Here is a 25,657-nt window from a genome sequence, read left to right on the forward strand (position 1 = left end):
GTATGAGTGATCCAGTTGTTCCAAGTTCAGGTTAGCATTTGCTGTTATCGCTATTTTTTATTTTAGCTATTCTGACAGATAATATCTAATTGTGGTTTTAATTCACATTTTCCAAATAGCTAATAATGTTGAAACAATTCATGTGTTTATTTGTCGTTCTTATTTCATCTTTAGTGAAATGTATTTTCAAATTTTGTTTCATGTTTAATTGGGTTGTTTGTTTACACATTGTTGAGTTTTGAGAGGTCTTTATGTATTCTGGATACAAGGGTGAAAGCTTGGCTACTATGGTCAGAACAGGCCCCTCTGAGAAAGTGATATTTAGACTTATACTTGAATTATACATAGGAACCAGCTATATTAACAAAATTTTAAGACAGCTTTATCCACAAGTGCAAATATCTTGAGACAGGACTAATCTCAGTGTGATTAAGGAATTAAAAGGAGACAGTATAGCTGTAGCATATTAATCAAGATGAAGAAGAGTAGGAAATGAATTTGGAGAGAGAAACAAGGATAAGTGAGATTATGTAGAGCCTTGAAATTCATGGTAAGGAGTTGTTTTTTATTGAAATGTAGTTGACTTGCCGTTTTATATCAGTTTCAGGTGTACAACATAGTGATTCAACATTTATATACATTACAAAGTGATTACCGTGATAAATCTAGTAACCGTCTGTCACCATACAAAGTTATTAGAATATTATTGAGTATATTTCCTATACTGTACATTACATCCTCATGACTTATTTATTTTGTAACTGGAATTTTGTACCTCTTAATCCTCTTCTTCCATTTTTCTCATCCCCCCACACTACTCCCCTTTGGCCACCACCAGTTTGTTCTCTGTATCTATGAGTTTGTTTCTATTTTGTTTTGTTAATTTGTTTTGTTTTTTATATTTCACATATAAGTGAAATCATACAGTATGTGCCTTTCTCTGTCTGACTTACTTCACATAGCATAATACCCTCTAGGTCCATCTGTGTTGTTGCAAATGGCAAGATTTCATTCCTTTTTATGACTGTATAATATTTCATCATCTATGTATACCACACCTTCTTTATCCATTCAATTTATTGATGGATGTTTAGGTTACTTCCATATCTTGGCTATTGTAAATAATGCTGCAATGAACATAAGGGTGCATATATATTTTCAAATTAGTGTTTTTGTTTTCTTTGTATAAATATCCACAAGTGTAATTGCTGGATCATATGGTAGTTCTATTTTTAAATTTTGGAGAAAGCTTCATACTGTTTTCCATAGTGGCTGGACCAATTTACATTCTCACCAACAGTGCACGAGTGTTCCCTTTTCTCCACAACCTCACCAACCTTTGTTTGTTGCCTTTTGGTAATAGTCATTCTGACAGTTTTGAGGTGGTATCTCATTGTGGTTTTGTTTTGCATTTCCCTGATGATTAGTGATTTTAAGCATCTTTTTATGTGCCTGTTGGCCATATATATGTCTTCTTTGTAAAAATGTCTATTCAGGTTCTGGACCCATTTTTTAATTGGATTGTGTTTCTTTGATATTGAGTTGTATGAGTTCTTTTTATATTTTGAATATCAACTCCTCATCAGATATATCATTTGCAAATATCTTCTTCCATTCAGTAGGTTGCTTTATCATTTGGTTGATGGTTTCTTTTGCTGTGCAAAAGCTTTTAAGTTTGATGTAGTCCCATTTGTTTATTTTTGCTTTTGATGCCCTTGTCTGAGGAGATAAATCTAAAAAGATATTGCTAAGATTGATGTCAAAGAGCTTACTGCCTATGTTTTCTTCTATAAGTTTTAGGGTTTCAGGTCTTATATTTAAGTCTTTAATTCATTTTGAGTTTATTTTTGTATATGTTGTAAGAAAGTGGTCCACTTTCATTCTTTTGCATGTAGCTGTTCAGTTTTTTCACACACCATTTATTGAAGAGACTGTCATTTCCTTATTGTGTATTCTTGCTTCTTTTGTTGTAGATTAATTGACCATATACTCATGGGTTTATTTCTGGGCTCTATATTCTGTTCCATTGACCTATGTGTCTGTTTTTGTGCCAGTACCATATACCTATGATTACTATAGTTTTGTAGTATAGTTTGAAATCAGGAATTGTCACACCTCCAGCTTTGTTCTTCTATCTTAAGATTGCTTTGGTTATTTGGGGTCTTTTGTGGTTCCATACAAATTTTAGGGTGATTTCTTCTAGTTATATGAAAAATGCCATTGGCATTTTGATAGAGATTATGTTGAATCTGTAGATTGCTGTGGGTAGTATGGAAATTTTAACAATATAAATTCTTCCATCCATAAGCATGATATCTTTCCATTTATTTGTGTCATCTTCAATTTCTTTCATCAATGTCTTACAGTTTTCAGAGTACAGGTCTTTCAGCCCCTTGGTTAAATTTATTCATAAGTATTTTATTCTTTTTGATGATATTGTTAATGGGTTTCTTAATTTCTCTTTCTGATAGTTTATTATAATTATATATAAATGCAACAGATTTCTGTATATTAATTTTGTATCCTGCAACTTTACGGAATTCATTTATTAGTTCTAGTAGTTTTTTGGTGGAATCTTTAGGGTTTTCTATATAAAGAATCATGTCTTCTGTAAATAATGACAGTTTTACTTCTTCTTTTCCAATTTGGAGGCATTTTATTTATTTTTCTTGACTAATAGCTATGGTGAAGACTTCCAATAGTACATTGAAAAAAAATGGCAAGAGTAGGCTTCATTGTCCTGTTCTTAATCTTAGAGGAAAAGCTTTCAGTTTTACACCATTCAGTGTGATGTTAGCTGTGAGGTCATATATGGCCTTCAGTATATTGAGCTACTTTCCCTCCATACCCACTTTGTTGAGAGCTTTTGTTATAAATGGATGTTGAATTTTGTCAAATGCTTTTTATGCATCAATTGAGATAATCATATGTTTTTTTCCTTTGTTTTGTTAATGTGGTGTATCATGTTGATTGATTGCAGATGTTGAACCATCCTTGCATCCCTGGTATAAATCCCACTTGATTATGGTGTATGATCCTTTTAATGTATTGTTGAATTCAGTTTGCAAATATTTTGTTGATGATTTTTGCATCTATGTTCATCAGAGATATTCACCTATAATTTTCTTTTTTTGTAGTGTCTTTGTCTGGTTTTGGTATCAAGGTAATGCTTGGCTCATAAAATTAGTTTGGAAGCATTCCTTCCTCTTTAATTTTTATGGATAATTTAAGAAGGAGAGGTACTAACTGTTCTTTAAGCATTTGGTAGAATTCAAATGTGAATTCTGGTACTGGACTTCTGTTTATTGTGAGTTTTTTGATTAATGTTTCAATTTCATTGCTAGTAATTGGTCTATTCAGATTTTCTATTTCTTCATGATTTAGTTTGGGAAGATTATATATTTCTAGGAATTTATCCATTTCTTCTATGTTGTCCAATTTGTTGGCATATAATTGTTCATAGTAGTTTCTTATGATCCCTTGTGTTTCTGTGGTATCAGTTGTAACTTTTCTTCTTTCATTTCTGATTTTATATATTTGAGTCCTCTCTCTTTTTTTTCTTGATGAGTCTGGCTAAAGGTTTATTAATTTTGTTTATATTTTTAAAGAATCAGCTCTTAATTTTATTGATCTTTTCTTTTGTTTTGTTAGTCTCTGTTTCATTTATTTCCTCTCTGATCTTTATCATTTCCTTCTTTCTGATAACTTTGGGCTCCATTTTTTTTCTTTTTGTAGTACCTTTAGGTGTAAAATGAGATTGTTTATTTGAGATTTTTCTTGTTTCTTGGAATAGGCTTGCATCACTATGAATTTCCCTCTTAAGACTGCGTTTGCCACATCCCATAGATTTTGGAAGGTTATGTTTCCATTTTTATTGGTTTCAATGTATTTTTTGGTTTCCTCTTATTTCTTCATTGACCCTTTGGTTGTTTAATAGCATGTTATTTAGTTTCCTCTTGTTTGTGTTTTTTTTCTAGTTTTCTTCTTGTAATCGATTTCTAGTTTTGTACTGTTGTGATCAGAAAGGAAGCTTGATATGATTTTAATCGTCTCAAATTTATTCATGCCTGTTTTGTGGCCTAATGTGATCGATCCTGGAGAATTTTCCATGTGCACTTGAAAATAATATGTATTCTGCTGTTTTTTTAATGGAATGTTCAGTATATATCTATTAATTCCACCTGGTCTCATGTGTTGTTTCAAGCCAATGTTTCCATATTGATTTTCTGTCTGAATGATCTATCCATTGGTGTAAGTGGAGTACTACTGTTCCCACTATGATTGTACTGCTGTCAATTTTTCTCTGTATACCTGTTAATATTTGCTTTATATATTTAGGTGCCCCTATGTTGAGTACATAAATATTTCCAAATGTTATATCTTATTTTTGAATTGATCCCTTGATCATTGTGTAATATCCTTCTTTGTCTTTATTATGGTCTTGGATTTAAAGTCTATTTTGTCTGATATAAGTATTGCTACTCCACCTTTCTTTTCATTTGCATTTTCATGGAATAGCTTTTTCCATTCTTTCGCTTTCAGTCTGTGTGTGTCTTTAGATCTGAATTGGAACTCTTGTATGCAGCATATACATGGGTCTTTATTTTCATCCATTTAGCCACCCTTTGTCTTTTTTTCCTTTTTTTCTTGATGTTTTAATAGTTTATAACATTGTGAAATTTTTGGTTGTACATTTTTGTTTGTCCATCACCATATATATGTCTCCCTTCACCCCTTGTGCCAACCCACTAGACCCATTGGCCTTGGTAACCACAATACAGTTTTCTCTGTCCATGTGTTGGTTTATATTCTACATATAAGTGAGATCATACAGTGTTTGTCTTTCTCTTTCTGGCTTATTTCACTTAACATAATACCATCCAGACGCATCCATGTTGTTGCAAATGGGACAATTTTGTCTTTTTTTATGGCTGAGTAGTAGTCCATTGCATATATATATACCACATCTTCTTCATCCAATCATCAGTCAAGGGACACTTAGGTTGCTTCCATTTCTTGGCTATAGTGAATAATGCTGCAATGGACATAGGGGTGCATAAGCTTCTTTGGATTGTTGATTTGATGTTCGTTGGATAGATTCCCAGTAGTGGGATAGCTGGACCATAGGGTATTTCTATTTTTAATTCTTTGAGGAATCTCTATACCACTTTCCATAGAGGCTGCACCAGTTCACATTTCCCACAAGCTGTGTATGAGGGTTCCTGTTTCTCCACATCCTCTCCACCATTTGTTGTTTTTTGTCTTGGTGATTATAGCCATTTTAATGGGCATGACGTGATATCTTTGTGTTGTTTTGATTTGCATTTCCCTGATGATTAGTCATGTTGAACATCTTGTCAAGTGCCTGTTGGATATCTGTATATCTTCTTTGGAGAAGTGTCTGTTCATTTCCTCTGCCAATGTTTTCATCAGGTTGTTTGTTGTTTTGTTGTTCAGTTGTGTGAGTTCTTTATATATTATGGAGATGAACACCTTGTCAGATATATGTTTTGCAAATATTTTCTCCCAGCTAGTGGTTTGTCTGTTCATCTTTATTCTGGATTCATTTGTCTTGTAGAAGCTCTTTGATAAAGAGCTTCTTTTTATTGATCTGATAAAGTCCCATTTGCTTATTTTTTGTTTAGTTTCCCTAGTCTGGGTAGGCATATCATCCGAAAAGATTCCTTTATGACCAATGTCAAATATCGTGTTGTCTATATTTTCTTCTATGAGTTTTATTGTTTCAGGTCTCACTTTCAGGTCTTTGATCCATTTTCAGTTAATTTTTGTGAATGACAATAGCACATGGTTCACTTTGATTCTTTTGCATGTGGCTGTCCAGTCTTCCCAACACAATTTATTGAAGAGACTTTCCTTTCTCCATTGTATGTTCTTAGCTCCTTTGTTGAAAATTAGCTGTCCGTACATGTGTGGTTTTATTTCTTGGATTTGAATTCTGTTCCATTGAACTATGTGTCTGTTTTTGTACCAGTACCATGCTGTTTTGAATAATATTGCTTTGTAGTATGTTTTGAAGTCAGAGATGGTGATGCCTCCAGCTTTGTTCTTTTTTCTGAGGATTGCTTTAGATATTCGGGGTGTTTTTTTTACCCCATATGAATTTTAGGATTCATTTTTCTACTTCTGTGAAGAATATCATTGGGATTCTGATTGGGATAGCATTGAATCTGTAGATTGCTTTAGGTAATATATACATTGTAACTATGTTTATTCTTCCAAACCATGTGCATGGGGTGTCTTTCCATTGCTTTATGTCATCATCAATTTCTTTCAATAATATCTTGTAGTTTTCATTATATAGGTCTTTCACCTCCTTGGTAATATTTATTCCTAGATATTTTATTCTTTTTGATGCAACTGTAAATGGTATTATCTTTTTGACGCTCTTTCTGTTAGTTTGTTATTAGCATACAGAAATGCATCCGACTTTTGGTAGATTGATTTTGTACCCTGCGACTTTGGTCTAGTTGTTGATTATTTCTAAAAATTTTCCAACGGATTCTTTAGGGTTTTCTAGATATAAAATCATGTCATCTACAAATAGTGAGAGTTTCAATTCTTCGTTGCCTATTTGCATTCCATTTATTCCTTTTTCTTGCCTAATTGCTCTGGCCAAAACCTCCAGTGCTATGTTGAATACGAGTGGTGAGAGTGCGCAGCCCTCCCTCATTCCTGTTCTCAGAGGAATGGCTTTCAGTCTTTCCCGTTTGAGTCTGATGTTGGCTGGGGTTTTACATAAATAGCTTTTATTATGTTGAGGTACTTTATTTCTATACCCATTTTGTTGAGAGTTTTTATCATATTTGGATGTTGTATCTTGTCAAATGCCCTCTCTGCATCTATTGTGATGATGATGTGGTTTTTATTCTTCGTTTTGTTGATGTGGTGTATCATGTTGATTGATTTACAGATGTTGAACCATTCCTGCATCCCTGATATAAATCCCTCTTGATCACGGTGTATGATCTTTTTAATGTATTGCTGTATTCGGTTTGCCAAAATTTTGTTGAGGATTTTTGCATCCAAGTTCATCAGTGATATTGGCCTGTAATTTTCCTTCTTTGTGTTGTCTTTGTCTGGCTTTGGTATCAGGGTGATTTTGGACTCATAGAATGAGTTAGGAAGTATTCCATCTTCCTCTTTTTTTTTGGAATAGTTTGAGAAGGATGAGTATTATATCTTCTTTTAATGTTTTGCAAAATTCACCCAAGAAGCCGTCTGGTCCTGGACTTTTATTTTTTGGGAGGTTTTTGTTTACTGTTTTAATCTCTTTACTTGTTATTGGTCTATTCAGGTTCTCTATTTCTTCTTGGTGCAGTTTTGGGAGGTTGTATAAGTCTAAGAATTTCTCCATTTCTTCTAGTTTGTCCAATTTGTTGGCATATAATTTCTCATAGTATTCTCTTCTAAAGCTTTGTATTTCCGTGGTATATGTTGTAATTTCTCCTCTTTCCATTCTAATTTTATTTACTTGAGCCTTTTCTATTTTTTTCTTAGTAAGTCTGGCTAAGGTTTTCTCAATTTTGTTTATCTTCTCAAAGAACTAACTCTTTATTTCATTAATACTTTCTACTGTTTTTTTGGTCTCAATTTCATTTATTTCTGCTCTGATTTTTATTATTTCTCTCCATCTGCTAACTTTGGGCTTTCTTTGTTCTTTCTTTTCTAGTTCTATTAGCTGTAATTTAAGGTTGCTCATTTGTGCTTTTTCTTGTTTGTTAAGGTGAGCTTGTATCGCTATGAGTTTCCCTCTCAGGACCACTTTTGCTGCATCCCATATGATCGTCTATGGCATATTTTCATTTTCGTTTGTTTCCAGATAGTTTTTGATTTCTCCTTTGATTTCATCAATGATCCATTGGTTGTTCAGTAGCATGTTGTTTAATTTCCACATTTTTGTCACTTTCCCAGTTTTTTTTTTTTTTTGTGGTCGATTTCCAGTTTCATAGCATTATGGTCTGAAAAGATGCTTGTTATGATTTCAGTCTTTTTACATTTATTGAGGCTTGCTTTGTTTCCCAACATATGGTCCATCCTAGAGAATGTTCCATGAGTGCTTGGGAATAATGTCTAGTCAGCTGTTTTTGGATGGAGTGCTCTGTATATGTCTACTAGTTCCATCTCTTCCAGTTTTTCGTTGATGTCCGCTGTTTCTTTAGTGTCTTTTTGTCTGGATGATCTATCCATTGATGTAAGTGGGGTATTAATGTCCTCTACTATTATTGTGTTGTTGTTAATGTCTCCTTTTAGGTTTGTTAATAGTTGCTTTATGTACCTTGGTGGTCCTATGTTGGGTACATAAATATTTATAAGTGATATGTCTTCTTGGTGGAGTGTCCCTTTTATCATTATATATTTCCCTTTTTTGATTCTCTTCATCTGTTTTATCTTGAAGTCTACTTTGTCTGATATGAGTATGGCAACACCTGCTTTCTTTTGTTTGCCATTAGCTTGGAGTATTGCCTTCCATCCTTTCACTCTGAGCCTGTGCTTGTCTTTAGAACTGAGATGTGTTTCTTGGAGGTAGCATATTGTTGGGTCTTGCTTTTTAATCCATCCTGCCACTCCGTATCTTATGATTGGAGAGTTCAAGCCATTTATATTTAGGGTCATTATTGATATATGAGGGCTTAGTGTTGCTGTTTTGTCGCTTATTTTCTGGTTCTTTTGCAATTCCCTTGTTTCTTGTCCCATTTGTTTTGGACTGCCAATTCAGTTTGGTTGTGTCTTATGACTCTTCTAGTTTTCTCCTTGTTTATCTTATGTGATTTTGTTTTGATTATTTGTTTAGTGGTTACCTTGTGGTTTGTATAAAAAATCTTGTGTATGAGATACTCCATTATCTGATGGTCTCTTATTTCCTTATACTAAGTCAATTCAATCTCTTTCATCTTCCCTTTCTAAGTCGTTCTTGTTACAAATTATTCTTTCTTGTGTTGTGGTTGTGTGTTTACAGTGATGAGCTTATATTTGTTTTTGGTGAATTCTTTCCTTTGATCTTTGATTTTGGTATTTAAGTGGTTGCTAACCTATTCCGCTAAAGATCTACTAATTTTCTGATTTTGTCTACCTATTTTTCTCCTTGCTCCAAGCTTTGTACTCCCTTTCTCCTCTTTTTGTCAGGCCTGAGGGCCTTCTTGAGTATTTCTTGTAGTGGAGGTCTCATGGCCATGAACTCCCTTAGCTTTTGTTTATCTGAGAAAGTTACTATTTCGCCTTCATATTTGAAGGATATTTTTGCTGGATAGAGTATTCTTGGCTGAAACTTTTTCTCTTTCAGTATTTTGAATATATCATTTTGGTCTCTCCTAGCCTGCAAAGTTTCTGTTGAGAAATCCACTGAGAGGCTGATGGGAGTTCCTTTCTACATTATCTTTTGTTTTTGTCTAGCTGCCCTTAATATGGTTTCTTTGTCATTGACTTTAACCAGCCTTGCCACTATACTTCGTGGAGTGGGCCTTTGCCTGTTGACATATTTAGGTGACCTATTGACTTCACTTACTGGTATTTCCTACTCCATCCCCAGATTTGGCAAGTTCTCAGCTATTATTTCCTTGAATAAGCTCTCTGTTCCTCTTTCCCTCTCTTCTGCCTCAGGAATACCTATAATTCTTATGTTACATTTCCTGATAGAGTCAGATATTTCTCAGAGACTTTCTTCATTTCTTTTTAGTCTTACTTCTCTCCTCCTCCCTCTGGAGCATATCTGTATTCCTATTCTCTATAATGCTAGTTCTTTCATCCCTATTGTCGGCTCTGTTCTTGAAAGATTCCAGATTCTCCTTTATCTCCTCAATTGTGTTCTTCATCTACATCAGTACTGATTGGTTTTTCTCTATGATTTCAATCTCTTTTGTGAAGAAACTCCTAATCTCATTGAATTGTTTGTGTTATCTCATATTTCATTAAGTTTTTTTATGATAGCTATTTTGAAATCTCTGTCATTTAGGTTATGGATTTCTGTATCTTCAAGATTGGTTTCTGGGTGCTTGTCATTTTCCTTCTGGTCTGGTGATTTCATGTACCTTTGCATTGTGTTTCCTATATTTGCTTTGTTTTTCCTCATCCTGGAAATATCTGGCTGCAATTTCCACCCGCCACCACCATGTGGGGGTTAAGGGCTGTGTAATCTGAGCCCCCTGTGCTCTGCCCCATCTATTCACTGTGAACAGTGGTCGCTTGGTCTGGTCTCGTAGGCTGAGCTGCATTGTCCAGCATGCCGCGAGGGAGGGGCTCACTCTTTTTGCTGCTGGGTCCCTGGTGTGGGGGGCTTCTCACTCACCTCTCACTATCTGCTCTTCTGGATTGCTCAGATGTTGTTGGTACCCCTGTAGCAGTTCTGAGTCTTCTGTGTGGGATTTTCCTACTTGCTGAGAGAGCTCAAAAAGCTACAATTTCCTTGTAGAGGGCTGCCCCTCCCCCCTCTTTGGGACCCTCGAGGACCAGGATCACTGATCTGATGAGGAAGGAGAGCAGTTCTCTTTACTGCCCACTACTTCCTCCAGGGGACCCATCATGGTCCACTCTCAGATATGCTGCAGTGTTGATCTTTTCGATCTTCCTTTTCACTCTCTAGGAGTCCATTATTGGTCTGTGACTGTTCCTTTTGTTGTATCTTATCAGGGGAAGAGTTTACAGGAAATCTCACTCCGCCATGATACTGATGTCACTCTCACTCTTTGTCTTTTGATTGGAAAATTTTGTTCCATTTACATTTAAAGTAATTATTAACAAGTATGTTCTTATTGTCATTTTGTTAATTGTTTTCTCCTTGCTTTTGTAGTTCTTCTCTGTTCCTTTCTTCTTCTCTTGCTTTCTTCTCTTAGGGTTTTATGACGTTCTAAGTGTTATGTTTAGATTCCTTTCTCTTTTTTGTGTGCATATCTATAATATGTTTTTGGTTTGTGGTTACTATGATATTTATATATAACATTGTGTATATATATATATATTTAGCAGTCTATTTTATGTTGATGATCACTTAAATTTAAACGCATTCTAAAAGCTCTATAGTTTCTCCCCCCTCTCACATTTTATGTTTTTGGCATCATATTTTATACTTTTTTATTTTGTATATCTTTTCCTTAATTATTCTATTTATAGTTGATTTTACTTCTTTTGTTTTTTAACCTTTACACTAGCTTTATAAGTGATTGATGCACTGCCTTTTCTATATATTTACCTTTACCAGTGAGATTTTTTTCTTTCATATATTTTATTTCTAGTTATGACCTTTTCCTTTCCCTTTAAACTACCTTTAACATTTCTTGTAAGACCAGTTTAGTGGAGATGAATTCCTTTAGCTTTTGTGTCTGGGAAACACTTTATCTCTCCTTCAATTCTGAATGACAACCTTGCCAGGTAGAGTATTTTTGGCTGTAAGATTTTTCTTTTAGCACTTTGAATATATCATGCCACTCCTTTCTGGCCTGAAAAGTTTCTGCTGAAAAATCTGCTGATAGCTTTATTGGGTTTCCTTTATATGTGATAAATTGTTTTTCTCTAGCTGCTTAAGATTCTCTCTTTATCTATAACTGTTACCATTTTAATTATAATTTGTCTTGGTGTTGTTTTCTTTGGGTCCATCTTATTTGAAACTCTTTGGGCTTTCTGGACCTGGATGTCTGTTTCTTTTCCCAGATTAGAGAAGTTTTCTGCCATAATTTCTTCAAATAATTTTTCTGGCCCTTTTTCTCTGTCTTCTCTTTATGGAACCCCTATAATGCCAATGTTATTTCACTTGATGGTATCCCAGAGATCCCTTGAGGTATTCTCATGTTTTAAAATTCTTTTTTCATTTTGCTGCTCTGTTTGGATGGATTTAATTTCTTTGTCTTCCAACCTGCTGATTCTTGCTTTTACATCACCCATTCTGCTGTCGAATCCCTCTAGTGTAATTTCAGTTCAGTTATAACCTCTGTTTGGTACTTTACTATAGATTTTATCTCTTTGTTGAAGTTCTCACTTGTTTATCCATTCTTCTCCCAAGACCAATGAGCATCTTTATGAACATGACTTTGAACTCTTTATCAGGTAGGTTCCTTATCTCTGTTTCATTAAGGTCTTTTTCTGGGGATTTGTCTTGTTCTTTGGTTTGGAACATATTCCTTTGTCTCCTCATTTTGACTGACTCTTTGTGTTTGTCTATATGTATTAGGTGAAACAGATGCTTTTCCAGTCTTGAAGGTGTGGTCTTGTGTACGAGGTGATCCATGGGGCCCAGAAGTGCAATCTTCCCTGGAAGATTGGAAGTCTGGCACTCAAGGGGTATCCCACATGTGGATTGCATGCACTGCTAGCTGTAGAGGGGCCATAGCTACTGTACAGGGAGGGTGGGGCATGATATGCTTGCCTGGTGAGGTTGTAGCATGGCTGCTACTCGGGCTGGGCTGGGCTCAGAGAGCTCATCTGGTCCAGTTGTGTTGTGGCTGTTCTACATGGTGGGCAGGATTCAGGGCTTTCACCTAGCCATGGCATAGCAGCTACATGGGGAGAGTAGGGTGTGATACACTCATCCAGCCCAGTTGTGGTATAGCTGCTGCATGAAGTGAGCAGGGCTTAGGGCACTCACATTCCTAGCTGTGGCTCAGTTGCTGCATGAAGAGTGTGGAGCATGGTACATTCACCTATCCTTGTTGTAGTGTGTCTGATGAGTGGGGTGAGTGGGCACAGAGCATGCCCATCAGTGCTATTAGGCTAGAGAGAGGGCACCAAAAATGGTGCCTGCTTGTTCTGTCACCAGCAAGTTAGCATGAGATTGCAAAAATGTCACCAACCAGTTTTTCTGTCCCCAGAGAAAGTCACTGCAGTTTCCTGCCTCTCTGGAAGCTGCTTTAGGATTAGCAAGTCAGTATCCCTCACTTCTGGTTTAGAGACTTTCCAAACTGTTGCTTTTGTGCTGGATCTTAGGGCAAGTGGATCTGCATGCAAGCCTTTTATGAGTGGGTTCTTGGCTGCTGTGTGGGGTGGGTGGGTCATGGAGCACACTCACTAGTGCTATCAGGCTGGAGGGAAGGCATCAAAAACGGTGCCCAACAGTGTTTCCATCCCTGGAGAAAGTCACTTCAGGTTTTGCATCTCTGGCAGCTGCTTTAGGATTAGTAAGTGGTTTTCCCTCACTTATGGTCTAGGCACTTTTCAAACTGTTACTTTTGTGCTGGGTCTCAGGGTGAGGAGATCTCAGGGTGAGTGGATCATGAGCCCTTTAAGAGTAAATTCTTTTTTCCCTACAGTTTTATGATTCCCTTGGACTTAATCCTTGTTGATTTTCAAAAGCAGATGTCTTGGAGACTTGTCTTTCTGGTCCCAGATCCAAGGGTTGGGGTACCTGTTATAGGACATAGTCCCTTCATGCCTTGAGGGAAAGTTCCATATTTTTGGGATCCCTTCCAAATTGTGAAACACTGTGCCTGGGGGTAGGGTTCCAGGCGAGACTGAGTCTGCCTCTCTTAACCATCTTGATGCATCCCTTTTATCTTTTATTATAGAGGTGCTGTTCATCCAGCGCTCAGGTCATTTTCAGAGAAAAATTATTCCATATGTAGTTGTAAATGTGTTGTGTCCATGGAAGGTGGTGAGTTCAGGGTTTTCCTACACTACCATCTTGAACCCTTCTCTCTCCTTTTTTTTAAAGTATAATTTTGCCAGGTATAGCATTCGTGATTGACTTTTTTTTCTTTCAATACTTTGAATATATCATCCTACACTCTCCCGGACTGCAAGTTTTCTGCTGAGAAATTTGCTGTTGGTTTTATGAGGGTTCCCTTATATGTGACAAGTCACTTTTCTTTTGCTGCATTCCAAATTCTCTCTGTGTACTTGACTTTTGACATATTTGGTTATAATATGTCTCGGTGTAGTCCTTTTTTTTTTGGATGATCTTGTTTCGGAAGTGTTGAGCTTCATGAATCTGGATGTCTGTTTCATTTTAATGATTTTGGAAATTTTCAACCATTATTTCTTTAAATAAGCTTTCTGCCCCCTTTTCTCTTTCTTTTCCTTCTATAACTCCCATAATGCATATATTGTTTGTTTGTATGGTATCCCATAAAATCCCATAGCCTTTCTTCACTTTTTTTCTTTTTTTCCTTGACTAGATAATTTAAAATGAATTGTCTTTAAGTTCACAGATTATCTCTTCTGCTTGATTGAGTCTGCTTTTGAAGCTCTCTCTTGCATTTTCCATTTCATTCATTATATTTTTGAGCTCCAGAAATTCTATTTGGTTCTTTGTTATTACTTCTATCTCTTTGTTGAACTTCCCATTTTGTTCATGTATTCTTTTCCTGGTTTAACTGAGTTATCTATCTGTGTTACCTTGTAGCTCACTGAACTTCAAAACAATTATTTTGAATTATTTGTCAGGCAATTTGTAGATCTCCATGGATTTAAGGTTGGTTACTGCAAAATTATTGTGTTCTTTTGGTAGTGTCATGTTTCCTTGTTTATTCATGTTTATGATAGCCTTGCATTGATATCTCTACTTTTGAAAGATCAGTTACCCCTTCCAGACTTTATGGACTGACTTCTATGGGGAAATATCTTCATCCACAGTTGAATGCAAAGGTACCAGGTGACTGAGGATGGTATCTTTGGCTCTGTGGGTGTTCAGCACTCTCTCTGGCTCTGGGGAGGGCACAGTGGTATAGTCTCCATGCAGGTCCCTCACATAAGGTTGATGTCAGTGAATACTGCAGTTGTCCTCAGTGACCAAGTCTGCAGGTGTCCACAGTGGTGGCAAGGGCTATTGGAGTCCTCGAAGGTGATGGCTACTTGGATCCTCTTGTTCACTTTTTTCCCCATGGGACAGTCATGGCTGAGGGCATCCCTCTTGGTACCATATTCAACATGTGGGTGCACACACAGCAGCACACACATACAACTCCAGCTCTTGCTGCTGTGTCTGGGATGCACATAAGCAGCTGTGGATCCAAAATTCTGTGCTGTTGGCCCTCTCACTGCTGCAGTGGTGCTGATGTCTTGGGGGAGGGACAACTCCTGTTGGGGAAGGGAGGTCAAGTGGCAGCTACTTCTCGTGGAAGTGGAGCAGCAGTGGCTCCTTCTGAGTAGGGGAACCTGAGCAGAGCCAGCTTCTTTTGGGAAACTAAGTGGCAGAAGCTGCTTGTGTGTGAGGGTCAGTGCAGCAGTGGCTCTTTCTCTGGGGGGGACACAGTGTTGGCAGCTCCTTGTGGGAGAAGGAGGCAACAGTGGCACCTTCTTGGGGGATTGGGGTGTTATCAGCTCCTTCTAGGGGAACAGTATCAGTGGTTCTTCAGGTGGGGAGTTGAAATAGCTCCTTCTTGAGGGTGTGTGAAAGAGTGGTGGCTCCTTCTTGGGGAGGGCAGAGCAGCAGTGGCTCCTTCTCCCGGGGAATGCAGAATTGATGGCTCCTTGTCAGGAGACGGGGGTGAAAGGACAGCAGTTCTTTCTGGGTAGGGAGGGCAAGGAATGACATTAGCTCCTTCTCGGGAGGATGCAGTGTCAGTGGCTCCTTTTAGGGGAGAGTAGTGGTGGCAACTCCTTCCCTAGGAGGACACAGTAGCAGTGGCTCCTTGTGGAGCTGGAGGCAGAAGCCCTGTAGCTCCTTGAAAAGAGAGCAGATTGGCAGTGGCTCCTTGGGTAGGGGGCAGGGAAGCAGCTCCTTCTTGTGTGGGGCAGGGCAGTGTAGGCTCCTTCTTGGGGGATGAGGTGATGGCAGTTCCTTCTGGTGGGGGGAGAGCAGCTACAGCTTCTCCTTGCATTGGGGCAGAGTGGTGGAGGATCCTTCTTGTAGAGGTGGCAGAGGAGCATGAACTCCAGGCAGCTCAGTCAGCTGGGGTCAGTGTCAAGAAAGACTGCCTGGTGGTGAGGGCTGCTGGGGACCTCCTGCTTTTCTTTTCCTCCATGTAGGTTCCCTCTTGCTGCCTAGCTGTGCCGGACTGAGGTAAGATAGGAAAGATACTTCCTACACATTTTTACATGTTCATCTTTAATTTTTTTTGCTCCAGTGGGTTGCTACATGTTTGTAATTGTATTCTGGAGCCCCCTCGAGCTATTTTTGTGGGTATATAGTTTTATATTCCTTGTTTTTGTTGTTATTGTGGGGGGAAACAAGCATTGGGACCTCCCTAGTCTGTCATTTTGCTGCTGGCACTCCTGTGTAATTAAATTTGTATGAAATGTTCAGAATTGGCAAATCTATATAAATATAAAGTAGATTAGTGGTTGCTCAGGGCTTGAGTGAGTGGGTGGATAAGAAAGGGAATGATGGCTAAGGAGTGCATGGATATTTTTGGTGGTAATGATTTTTCAAAAATTGATTGTGGTGATGGTTACAAAATTCTGTGAATATACTAAAAACCATTGAATTGTACACTTTAAATGGGTGAATTGTATGGTATGAAAATTATATCTCAATAGAGCTGTTATAAAAATTAATATGGCATCAGTTAGAAGACAGATTGGAGAGGGCAAGACTTGGAGGCAGAGAAACATATTAGGAGGTTTTGTAATAGTCCATTTGAGGAAATAAGGGTCTAAACTAGGGCAGGAGTATTAAGAATTGGAAGGAGGAGAATATGAGTATAAAACATTGTAGATGTACAATCAATGGGACTTGACATTTGGTAGGATGTTGAGTGTATGAAGGTGGGAACACAAAGAAGACTAACGTTTTGAGTCTGGGTAAGTAGGAGGGTTTTTATGTTATTACTAGACACAAGGAACACATATTAACAGGGTTCATTTTTCAAAGGAGAGAGGTGAGTTCATAATAATTTTATTTTTTGATGTGCTGTCAGGACAATCTTCAAAAGATTCCCAGTATATAATTGAAAATTTCAGATTGGAGCTTAATGACGTGGGAGGTTAGGCTAGGTATTTAAGAGTCATCCATAAATAGATCATAATTGATATCAGAAATGTGGCTGAAAGTTTCCATGGAGAAGGTATGGAAAAAGTGAAGAGGACTGGAGACGGAGCCTTGCTGAAACAGCTGCATATAGGAGGCAGCAGCAGGAAAAGGAGGCCAAAACAGAGCCAAAGATGGGAGGACATAATAAGCAGAGAAAACAATAGCAGAGCTGCCTTACCTGAGGATTGGATCTGGGCCTTTAACAATAGGGACAACTGAAGAGAGGCTGAGGATGTCCCAAGAGGGTGAAGAACAAAGTCACAAAAATAAAATAGGGACTGGTATGGAAATTATGGAGAAAGGTCTTAAAGATCCTGAGACTCACCCACCACAGCTTCTTGGGGAGACCTGGGAGTTGAGAAAAATTTCTGACCTGGTCCAACTGGAAATCTCCGTTACCCTTCTTAGGTGAGGTTGTCACTTACCAATGGAATATCCCGGAAAGATCTGGTCCTGGGCCCAATGATTCTGCTTGTGTTTCCTGGATCTATTATTCTGCAGTGGATCCCATCAAGGTAAAGACAATATTAGCTCCCTAGAGGTGAGTCTCAGAAGTGGGCAGACTGCCTGGCAAAAAGAAGCTGTTAAACAGGTATAATAAGCAGCCCAGCCCTGAAACACTGGAGCCCAGGGTTTGGGGGAAATTCCTCAAATGCTGTGCTTATTTTAATAGAAAGGAGGAGGGATGAAGGGAACAGGTAAGTATCACATACTTGTCCTGAGGATTTCGTTCCTTGTTTCCTCTTCTTAGATCCCATAATGCAACATGGTCTCATTTAAAAAGCCTAGGATTGATTGTCAAGAGATCAGGGTACTAGCCCCAAATACGGTTCTATGTTGCCTTTGGAGTGACTTTAGACAAGTCATTCTGCCTTTGTTTCCTCATCTGGAAAATGGGTTTATCTAGCCACCTAGCCACAGCCAGATGTCAGCAATCATTTATTGAGAGCTTACTACATTTTAAGCATTTTACTTGGTGCTTTGGGTGATACAAATGTAAGATACAGTTCCCAACTTCAAAGAGTATGATCTAGTTGGGGAGACAGATGAATATAAACATAATTTTAGCATTAAATACAGTCATCCCTCGGTAGCCATAGGGGATTGGCTCCCAGACCTCTGCAGATACCAAAATCTATGGTTGCTCAAGTCCCTTATATAAAATGGCATAATATTTGCATATAACCTACACACATCCTCCTGTATACTTTAAATCATCTTTAGATTACTTATAATACCTAATACAATGTAAATGGTATGTATATAGTTGTTATACTGCATTCTTTAGGGAATAATAATAAGAAAAAAAGTCTGTACATGTTCAGTACAGACACAACCATTGTAGGCTTTTTGATTTATGGTTCGTTGAATCTGTGGATGAGGAATCCGTGGATATGGAGGGCCAACTATAAATGTATATGTAAATGTAAATGTAAATATAAATATAACAAAAGGATGTTTTCAAGATAGCATAATATTAGCAGCTCCTTAAAACCATATAATAGAAAGTGCTATGAGGGTCCATGAGGGAGTGATTACTTCTGCTTGGAGGAAGGGATGAATAATAGGGAAGCTGGAGAAGGCATCACAATGGAAGGTACATGTATTTTGAGCCTTGAAAGCTGAAGAGCAGTATGCCATATAATAAGGGATATGGTGAAAGGGGCATTACAGGAGGAAGAAACAGCATAAGAAAGGCACTAAGTTGTGAAATTGCTTGATGGGTTTGGAGATCAATGAATAGTCCAACCTAGCTAAAGCATCTTACCTGTGTCCCAAGATGGTTGTAAAGATGAATTCAGATAACATAGTGGAGGTGCTTATAAATCTAAGTCATTATGATGAAGTTCTGAGCGTACAGTGGGCTTGGGTGTCAGCCTGCCTTCATGTAGAGTGCTGCCACCCAGGAACAACCCCAACTCTTTCACTCTATCTCCCTTCCTCCCATCCTCAGGACATGTATAGTGGCCTGGTGGGGCCCTTGGCCATCTGCCGAAAAGGCATCCTGAAGCCCCATGGAGGACGGAGTGACGTGGACAGAGAATTTGCCTTGTTATTCTTGATCTTTGATGAGAACCAGTCTTGGTATTTGGAGGAGAATGTGGCAACCCACGGGCCCCAGGAACCAGACCGAGTTAACCTACAAGATGAGACTTTTTTGGAGAGCAATAAAATGCATGGTCTGTAAAAAAGCATTTATCCCTCTTCCAAAGTAGTCCCCACTGGTTGCATGGGGTTATCTGATAGGCCCATCACCACCTAAGGGAGCATAATTCCTGAAAGGATGGGAAGATGGGAAGGTGGAATAGGACAAATTAAAAGAAATGTCTCCTACTATTGTACTTTTATATACACAAAGTAGATATGTGATGGTCCACACTAGATCAGGTGCCCAGGAAACAAGAAGCTGACTCTGTAAAGTTGCTGTGATGACACTAGCACATTTTGACATGTTAGAGAAGGTAAGATGAACATTTATGATCCTCAGTATACTTGGTGATCTGGCTACTTCGGGCCCTCTGCTTTAAAATCCTTAGTCTCTCAATATTATCTTATTTATCTATCACTCTGAATCTGAGATCTGCTTTTTCAATAGACTTTAAAGTAGACAGATGGACAGCTTGTCGTTTAGGCTATTTTTAAAACAAAACTTCAATTTACAGATAGAAAAATTGAAAGAGAGAGCCTCAGAGAGTAGCATACTGGGTTTATATTATATACAAGGAAGAGCTTTTAATGCTCAAATTGATTTTGGAGGGAAATTGTGCATCCAAGCCTTTCTTTGTTCTAGAGATCTGTGTATCTTTTCAAAAATAAGAGAAAATCTTAAATGAGAGGGAGAACTTAAGTGTGGTGGAATGTATAAAGTAATTTCTCACTGTCCCTTCTAGTGCAATATTTCTTGGATCTGAGGATAAGGTGCAGCTTTGATAGTGACTCTAATGAAACTCAAAAGTAGTGTCTCATTGTCATACAGATTCTAGCTATTTCCTCTTGATGGAGATATGAATGATTCTCATTGGAACAGATAATTCACAAGCTTTACAAAGTGAACTTTTTAGCTCTTGTCAAATCAGAGAAATAAATTGCCCAGGACAAAAAGGGAATGAGGACACAGTTAGATCTTGCTAGTGCAGGGGTTTGGCTAGTGCTTCTTTTTTTTTTTTTTTTTTTTCGTGAGGAAGGTCAGCCCTGAGCTAACATCCATGCTAATCCTCCTCTTTTTGCTGAGGAAGACCGGCTCTGAGCTAACATCTATTGCCAATCCTCCTCCTTTTTTTTTTTTTCCCCACAAAGCCCCAGTAGATAGTTGTATGTCATAGTTGCACATCCTTCCAGTTGCTTTATGTGGGACGCGGCCTCAGCATGGCAGGAGAAGCGGTTCGTCAGTGCACGCCTGGGATCCAAACCCAGGCTGCCAGTAGCAGGGTGTGCGCACTTAACCGCTAAGCCACGGGGCTGGCCCTGGCTAGTGCTTATTTCTATCTGTTTGTTTACGTGTTCATTCATTCAAATTCTTCAGGTATCAATCCATCTACCTGTCTATCAGGTACTTGTTGAGATCTTTCTGAGTGTTGGTACTGGAGATAAAATATAAATAATATTGAGGTCTGAGGGCAAATAAATATATCCATCCCTTCCCTTCCAGACTCCTGAACTGATTGAGAAAGAGACAGAGATGTTTAAGATCAAATGTGAGGTTACTGTGAAGGCTAATTGGAAAACTAAATTTAGTTCTGCAACTAAATGGGCTTGCTAATACTCGCCCTGCAATGAATAGATTTTCCACCCTGTCATTGACAAAATGGACAACAATAGCCCTCTTCCCTTGCAGGGACAGAATCTTCCCCACAATGGAATAGTAAGTCTGTTTATACCCCTTTCTGTGGTCAAACTGATCCAAGAGAGAGAAGATTCAGAAGGGGCTGTTGAGTACGTTTAGTTCCTTCTCTCAAACTCACAATTTGGTGAGGGTAAATACAAAGCAGGCTGTAAATGTTCCTCCAATTATTTACCCTTTTAGGGTATAGAGTAGAAATTACCTTGCCTCTGTAAGAACACAAGTAGTGGGGAAATGTGTCCTGGGCGTAGTCCTGACAGTGTGAATTAACATAGTCATGAGTAGTTTGTTGTCTTTAGAGCATAGGATATGGCCTAGGAAGAGGCAGATAATGAGGCCCGTACATTAATATCATTATTAATTTATCATTATTAATTCCAAGAATGTGACAAGTCTTTTTTAAATACATATTGTAGGCTCAGGTGTCTGCTGGGTGTTCTGAAACATGCAAGGAAACTATAGTACTATAGTATTTACACTCATTTCCTGCTTACTAGGAACCTACAGTCTAGTTGGAGATGGGAACTTCCACAAATTAAAAAATAGATAAATGTAGAAAGCAGTTTCTGGTGAGTTCCAAAGAGTGGTACAGACAGTACTAGAGGAGTTCGGAGGTGGAAGGGAATGCAAGGGATGGGAAGTACTGAAGGGAGCTAGATTAGAGAAGTGTTCTTGGAGAAGGTAAAGGTTTGACTGGGCTTTGAAAATATAGATAAAAGGAGGCAAAATTTCTGGGTTCAAAGATCAGAAGCATGAGCAAGGACACAAAGAACATGCATATGAAGAAATCACCCTAATTAGAATAAATGTGTTAGATAGTGGGAGATAAGTCTGGGAAGGTGGTTTGGGGCTATATTTTGAAGGACATTGTTGGCTGAGCTAAGGATCCATGGACTTGCTCTTTTGGGCAGGAGGAAGCTGTTAAAGTATTTTAAGCAACATAATGACATGGTCAGATTAGTTATTTAGAGAGCGCAACCTGATAACACCTATGTGGAAGATAAACTGGAGGGGGACAAATGGAATAGAGATGAGAGAAGTTAGGTGGCTATTACTATCATCAGAAATGATAAGGGCTATCCCTAGGGATGTGGCAATAGGAAGTCAAAATGAGAGATATAAGAGACTTTTTTCTTCTTTTACAGCCATTAATGGAAAGGTCTATGCCAACCTCAAGGGTCTTACCATGTACCAAGGAGAACGAGTGGCCTGGTACATGCTGGCCATGGGCCAAGATATTGACCTACATACTGTCCACTTCCATGCAGAGAGCTTCCTCTATCGGGTGAGCTGGAAACAGGGCTGAGCCCCTCAGGGGTGATTAGAGGAGTGTTTTGAAGAAGAAGGGAATAGCAAAGAACAGGATAATAATCAGTTGAAAGAGGAGAGGTCTTGTACATGGAGCATTAAGCTGAGAATTCTAGTTTGGCTTGTATCCCAGGGTCAGTCACTTCCCTCTAGGCCTTAGCTTTCCCCTCTGATATAGAAGAAACAAGTGGCTTATTTATGGTGTAAGGAGATTGAAGGAATCAATATAATTGGGTTTTAGTAACGGACTTGAGACACAGTGAGCAGTCATCCTAAGAGCAAGGAATTTCAGACTGGTGTCTCAGAATCTCTAAAAGTCCTTAATCCATTATAAGAAGAAATTCAATTCAAGAGCTGCATGGGACAACATATAGGTTTTGGAGAAGATGATTTAGTTTTTGGAGAAGGGGGCAGTGTTGGCACTGATATAGACTTAAAGATCCAGAAGTGTTGATAAAGTGATGGCATGGAGGAAAGACTAAATTGAGTTCCATTTCTAAAGGAAATATGTGGATCCTTCCTAGGAGTCAAGGCCTAAGCAAATTTCCCCAGATTTCAGCCTGCTTAAAAATTTGTATATACTAGTGTTAAGCCCCCTAAAGGAAGCTAGAATGTCTTTTACTTTAGGACACCTTAAGAAAAAGTAGGAGGAGAGAGTCTCTTCTGTTGATTCAGTTTGTGTGGATGAGTTCACAGGGGAGAGAGATAAGGTGGTGGACTTTTTAAGTTGCTCTCTGGTCTACGAATCTTGAAGTCCTATGTCCCTGATGTGGACATTCAAGCTTTTTAGTTCTTATCAGCTCTGAGGTGATCTCTATACCCTTGACTTCCTCTCCCTCACCCCAATCTCTCTTGCAGAATGGAGAGAGCTACCGGGCAGATGTGGTTGATCTGTTCCCAGGGACCTTTGAGGTTGTGGAGATGGTAGCCAGCAACCCTGGGACATGGCTTATACACTGCCATGTTACTGATCACGTCCATGCTGGCATGGAGACCCTCTTTACTGTCTTGTCCCAAAGAGGTAAGGCCTAACTACCCAAGATGGGCCATCTTCTAGCACTTTATCTAGCCTATAGGAACCAGAAAATCCCCCAAAGTCTCTTGCATCTGTCCTTCTGATCCCAGAAGAACCAGGACTTAAGACAGAGCATACACCCCTCTAGGTGTTCTCCCAACCAATATTTCTCATTCTCCATTGCCCCCTTGCTCCTGCACCCTCCTAATTACTTTGACACCTGTTGAGCTCACATGGGTTGACCAAGCCTGAAACTGGTTGGGTTCTATGCATTGCAGCATAGTGAAGATTTACTTCCTTTGAAATACATTTTATTTGCATATGAATTTATTATTTTAGGACTCATTAGAGGTACTGACTATTTCAAAGAATCTTGCTAATGAGTTCTTTTTTAAAAAAGAAAAAATATAATTCTAACGTTTACCCATTAATTGATTTGTTTCATGAGAATTGTGAAAGGCAGTTCCTTCTGTCCTGGAACAACTCTGTCTAAGGCTTGAATGAGATATTGGCCTTTGATTACAGGCCAGCTTATCCCAGACAGAGTTGCTACCATGAGTGGAAAATCTTTTTACTTACAATTTTTATATGGAGAGTGAATAGCTGGGGTAGTTTCTTTACCAATCAATCTCTGATCATCACCAAGAATGTGGAAGGGTAGGATGTTTTGGATTTTGTGTCTTTGGGTCATTAAAGGGTTAAGTGTCTCACCTCCTAAACCTCTTGACCTGAGTCTAGTATTCAGCAGTATCCTCCTTCCAAGAGGCCCTATAGAACCTACTGGGGCCCACAGGAATCCAGGGATTTTTTTTTCTCTTGTGCTTCTTTAAAAATTTGTCACACTTCTTTGAAAACTGGTGGTATTGAGGTAGCTATTCTGGAATTGACAGCTATTGGCAATCTATCAGGAGGAATAGAAAGTGGGAAAGTGTGTTTGTGCATTCAAAAAGGCTTAGCAAATCAGGGTAGAGAATACACCTCTGCTGTTTACTCCAGGGAAGGAGACAAATAATTGTACATTTTGATTTCCTGTATCTTTGAAAAGCTTTGTTTTCCAGTAACCCATACTGCTAGAATGTAGCTTGCACTTACTACTCTAGTACTATTCCCTACCACCCAGATAGGCACACAGAATTTTTTGTTGTTTTTTGCCATTCATTAGAACCAAATTCCCTCTGTGTGTAATAATGGGTCATCCCAAATATGGGCCATCTAATAGATGAGAGTCTATCTCAATTCATATCATCAGGGAACTTCCACGAATAAGGATAGCTTATATCTCTCTATGACAATAAGCCAGCTCACAAATCTTACCTGTTTGCCTTGTTTATATCCCGCTATGGTCTAATCTGATATTATTGCAACCACATATGTGTTAAAAAGCCAATCAGAGGTAAGAGTTGAAGACAGATAAGGAAGAAAATACTAATTGTTGGAACAAGGTTTCTGGTGAGGAATGAAGGGATGAAAACCAGAACGAAAATGAAAGATTAGACTGGAATATGATCACTTCTTCTACTAAAAGAAGAAAGAAGACAGAAAAGAAAAAGATCAATGTGTAGGTTTTGGTGAGGGGCTTGACAGAAAGGTAGAATATTTTTGTCTATGGTTTCTGTTTCATCTGTGATGGAGGAGACAGAGTCATCTGCTACAAATGAAGGATAGGTGGTAGGCTTGAGGAAAGTGGGCAAAGGTTTGAAATAACTACTCTTGGAGATGGGAAAAGTGTTTAGTCTAAGTGATGGAAAATAAATTAATAATTGTCAGGCAGCATTGAGGGCTTAGTTAAAACTGGACACAAAGAATACTAAGCTTTACAATTGTGTTATTTTTCTCCACCAGCATTCAGCATACCAGACAAAATACAAGGAAAGTATACTTACTGGAGTTTCAGTAGATGATTATAACACTCTTGGAAGTTAGTAGTTGAAGTGATAGACCATGGAGTTTAGCCTGACCAGGAATAAAAGAAAAGACAGGATAAAGCTGGTAGGTTGAAAAAAAAATGGAAGTGTCCAGGAGCTAGAGGTCTTCATGAGAGGGAATAACAGATTAAATGGAATAAATAGCATTAGAGCACGAAAAAGATAGCAGGATTTTGTTAGATTATAGATTTCTGAGATGGAGCAGTTCCACATAGCAAGTCCAATGTGACCACGGGAGTTGTTGATAGAATTGGAGTAGATGTGAAAGTCATTGGAGTTAATTGATCCAGAAATTGTGAGGCCTGAGTGTTGGATGGGTCAACACTTATGGTGGGAATTGAGGAAGAAGAAGACTGAGCCAGGTACCAAAGACTTTCACAAAGGAAGAGAACTGCTAGGTAACAATGAACGAAGTGGTTGTGGTTTTCCTAGCCAAATAATATGAACCTCAAAAGAGATAGATCTTTACAAAAAAGGGAGGAACAATCATCTCAAAGCAGTGTTGAGAGGATGTAAAAGAAGCATAGTCCTCAGAAAAAATCTCAACCTCATTAAAGCAAGAAGAGGAAGAAGTATTCTGAGAAGAGGTCGAATATGTAGGGATGTAGGTTTGACAAGGAGCAGGGGCTTCCTGAAGGGAGGGTGGGAAAAGGTGG

General features: G+C 38.4%; 1 protein-coding gene across 9 annotated transcripts in view; it reads left to right on the forward strand.

Annotated features, from left to right (window-relative positions):
* The window catches only part of HEPH (hephaestin), a 153,984-nt gene that overhangs the window by 120,813 nt on the left and 7,514 nt on the right, over window positions 1-25,657 (forward strand). For 6 of the 9 annotated variants that reach the window (XM_058536031.1, XM_058536032.1, XM_058536035.1 and 3 more), the window contains 4 exons: window positions 17,321-17,427; window positions 18,867-19,092; window positions 21,899-22,038; window positions 22,920-23,082. In XM_058536031.1, coding sequence (XP_058392014.1) covers window positions 17,321-17,427; window positions 18,867-19,092; window positions 21,899-22,038; window positions 22,920-23,082 — 636 coding nt within the window. The remainder of the gene's footprint in view (window positions 1-17,320; window positions 17,428-18,866; window positions 19,093-21,898; window positions 22,039-22,919; window positions 23,083-25,657) is intronic. The other 3 variants (XM_058536037.1, XM_058536038.1, XM_058536040.1) reach the window with 1 other exon arrangement.

This window comes from Diceros bicornis, chromosome X (assembly GCF_020826845.1).
Source record: "Diceros bicornis minor isolate mBicDic1 chromosome X, mDicBic1.mat.cur, whole genome shotgun sequence".
NCBI classification, from domain to species: domain Eukaryota; kingdom Metazoa; phylum Chordata; class Mammalia; order Perissodactyla; family Rhinocerotidae; genus Diceros; species Diceros bicornis.